Consider the following 3,851-nt stretch of genomic DNA (forward strand, 5'->3'; position numbering starts at 1 on the left):
TTCCAACATTTTATGTACTGCTGCGTTGACTGGGATGGAGAATTCAGAGTGGGGCCTTGTCTTCCTCCTTTGTCCATCCTCTTGCATGGAAACAAAATAAGAGCCTAAAATCCTAAGTTCTAGAAGCCAAATGCTCACTTACTTCACAATGAAAGGAGAACACAACTCTTCCAGGATCCTCTTTTCTGAGTAGACGTGCTCCTGTTGCTTAGTGTCCACTATGTGCTTCTTCCTTATACACTTCATAGCGAAAGCAACATTCTCATTTTTCACTTTAACCTGTATAAGAGGAGAAAGAGCCCTCAAAATTAACTTCCTAGGAAAGATTTACATCTATATAAAATATGTTAACTAATGAGAGTTAAAATAAATTCTTTCACATTTAAATTGTATGTAAGTTTTAACCACTTATCCCTCTGGGGACTGAGTTTTATTGAGGTATATGCACTTCTCCTTCGTTGTAATTTCTAAGAGAGCTCACATATCTGGAACATAGTTCTAAAAATTTTTGTATAGAAACAAGAAAAAAAAAACTCTAGTTAAAAGATTTAATGTTTAGAAATTATTCAGTTTTGAATGTGGCACAAAAAATTTCAACTAGAATTGCCAAAAATTGTTCCTTCATAACATTTACTTCTTTGATTTTCAAAACAAAACATATTAAATCAAGATCTGTATCTGTGCTATCCAACACGATAGCCACTAGTCACATGAGGTTATTTGATTTTAAATTAATTAAAAATAAAAATTCAGTTCCTCAATTGCACCAGCCATGTTTCAAAAGCTCAACATTCACATCTTGCTACCTATCGGACAGTGAAGTATCGAACATTTCCTCAGTGCAGAAAGTTCTGCTGGAGAGCGCTGCTCTAGATGGACAAACAGAATTTTCTTTTAAAAGGAAATTAAAATATTTTAATAGGTATTTATTCAGATAGGCTTAAAACGTAAGCAGACTATATCTGACACATAATTAAATTGTGCAGAAATGATTGCACCTTATAGTTTTCTCACATTTGCCATTAGTGCTACCTATGACTTTTAAATTAATGGTAGAGTTATTGTTTCAATTATTATTATCTAACTATAGGAAAAAAACAAAACAAAACAGATCTCAGTATTGTTAATTCAATTCTTTGGCCAAGATCCTTGGTGAATAATATCACTGCAGATGGATATTGCCCTCATCTCTCCATATGGTATAAGAAACATTACAAATATTCTTAGGCCTATTAAAAAATTGTTTCTACCCCCCTCACGCATCAGAGATGAATTACTGACTGGGTGTGAAGTGTACTATCCAGAGTTTCCTGGCAGCATTTCAGATCTGCTCGTGCCCAGAGCTACCCAGCAGGCGGAAGTGTCAGCATAGTTCCCGGAGGTTAATGCACAGAGAATCATTAAAAATCTGCTCGGCAAAGAAGGGCTTGGTAATTGCCAAGGGTTCAGAGCCATCTGTATCTAATCAGATCACAGATCTCCATTCTACAGTTTCTTCGGAGCACTTGATCTAACACTAGCACTCTGTTACTTTTTGGAAGCTGGTTAAAAGCTCAGTGAGGTGGTGATGTGGAAGATGCAGCTGAAATCAGGCCATATGTTCCCAGCTGTCCTGATCAACACTACAGAAGGCTGCTCCTAAAACAACCCCTTGCATTCATTTTCTTTTTTTTTTCCCTGATAGAAAATTTTGAGCAACCCAAAAATAGAATAATGAAAGCCAAAGACAAACATGGTAGTGAAGTTGTTTAAGAGATGAAACTATAATATTGAAGATTTTGTTTCTATGGCACTTCCACTAGACACATTTTTTTCTTTAGTATACAGATGGTTAATGTGTCATGAGTGTATGTATACACACATTTTGCTGTTAGGAAATAACATTTTTAATGTTTTATAGTCTTTGGAAATGCTTACTTGGTACACTTTCCAATAACTACTATCAAAAAAAAAAAAAACAAAAAACTCACCAGCGGATGTGATGTAAGAAGCTTGAAATAACAGCTGTAAGTTACTTACTAGCACAAACCTGTTACTATACCACAGACTGAAAAGTGTACTTTCTCAATTTCAGCTCAAAGCAACATTTTAGATAGCAATAACAATTCATATAGTTCTCCAAGATACACTGGAATATGAAACAAAAAAAGTCAAAAGGCTTCTCGCAGATGCTTGAAACGTAAACCCCTTACAAGCTCAACTCTTCCGAACCCACCAACGCCCAGTGTTGCGATAATCTCAAGGTTCTGGAATGGGGATGATGAGGAAAATCTGGCCACCTTCTCCTTCAGCTGAATCATCTCCAGAGATAGTGCTTTGGACAGCTTCAAGTTAGACATGGATCTCCTGTACAAGAGAAGTGACACTTTACATACACCCCCTTGTCAAGCAGGGGTCAATACTACACACAAATTCTACTCTCACAGCAATCTTATTTCTGAGTAATTACTGCCCACAGTTGCCACAAAGCCTATCTCAAGTTTTATAGGGTCAGATTCAGTCACGTCTGGGGAGAAAAAACAATCGAATATACAAACAAAAAACTGACACACTGGCAATAATAGACAAATGTCAAATTGAATCAATGAGAGGTTAAATGAGTGAATGGTATGGTATTTAAAATATATCTCAATAAAGCTATCGTGTGTGTGTGTGTGTGTGTGTGTGTGTGTGTGTGTGTGTGTTTAAAGAGTCAATGAGAGAAAATAAAGCCATAGAGCCATTTTCTTTTCTGCACATATAGGAGCATGCCACACTGAGAATCCTTGCTGTTTTGCTATTTTTGTCAGATTTTGAAGCTTTCTGTGACTGAACCAGAATAACTACTTTGTGAAACATAATAAATACATCTCTTCATATCTAAGTATGATTATTTGGAAATATCCATTTTTCTCTTTTATTTAAGGTTTACCTCTCTATATTATATATTTATAAATTGTTATTACTTCTACAAAAGGCCTTTGGCATGGAAATTGCAAATATGTTTCTTGCAAAAAAAAAAGTTTTATGAGGTCCTGATTGAATGCTCTCATTTAACTCAAATGTCAGTTTTCTACAACTCTGGACTCTTCAGCTTTCATTATACTATCTGTGAACATATGCTTAAGTATTCACACTATAAAATGTTTTAGCAAAGGATTTTCAAATAATTTTAATTTTACAAAGTAGATTTTTCTATTAAACAAAGTATTTCTTATCAGTATTACTATGTTTAGAGCCCTACCCAACTCATTCATACACACACACACGCACGCACACACGCACATACACACACCCCTGGTCCATAGATAGTTTCCTTATATTTTTTAAATAATTCTGACTATACTACTAGCTCTTACCTGAAATCAGAGAGAATGGGCTATTCTAGTGCCGTGGCATTCCTGTTTGATTTCCACAGGCAAGAGAGGCATCATTTCTTAATTAATGTCCTTTTGAGCTAAGTCACCAGACAATGTGAAGTATTCTTTTTCCAAGATTCTCTATCAGGAAATTTCACCCTACCATTACTACTCATCACCCAAAATAAGGAACTGACTTTAGAAGACAATTTAAAGGAACTCCCCAAACTTTCTAGTGAAGACACACTAAAAGTCACTGCATAATAAATCGCACCCATTTGTCCTCTTATTCCTCAACTGCTGAAGTCATATCCAGCTTAGGAAAATATTTCTCCACTTACTTTGCATGTCTTTTTTCATCATCACGGTTCAGGGTTGCCACATACCCTTCAAGGTATTTTTGGAGTTCTTCAAAAGTCCCGACTGTTTGATTGAATGTTCTAAATAAATTAAATTAAATTAAATTAAATTAAATTGAATTAAATTAAATTAAAAGCTCTGTGCTGACAGCAC

The 3,851-nt window shown here is 35.3% G+C and overlaps 1 protein-coding gene across 1 annotated transcript in view; it reads right to left on the minus strand.

Moving 5' to 3' along the window:
* The window catches only part of PRKG2 (protein kinase, cGMP-dependent, type II), an 86,024-nt gene that overhangs the window by 36,785 nt on the left and 45,388 nt on the right, over positions 1-3,851 (minus strand). Inside the window, exons 9-11 of the mRNA XM_023530856.1 lie at positions 3,680-3,778; positions 2,193-2,346; positions 143-279 (exon numbers count right to left, since the gene is read on the minus strand). Of these exons, the coding sequence (XP_023386624.1) occupies positions 143-279; positions 2,193-2,346; positions 3,680-3,778 (390 nt within the window). The remainder of the gene's footprint in view (positions 1-142; positions 280-2,192; positions 2,347-3,679; positions 3,779-3,851) is intronic.

Source organism: Pteropus vampyrus, unplaced genomic scaffold, assembly GCF_000151845.1.
Source record: "Pteropus vampyrus isolate Shadow unplaced genomic scaffold, Pvam_2.0 Scaffold56, whole genome shotgun sequence".
Taxonomy (NCBI): domain Eukaryota; kingdom Metazoa; phylum Chordata; class Mammalia; order Chiroptera; family Pteropodidae; genus Pteropus; species Pteropus vampyrus.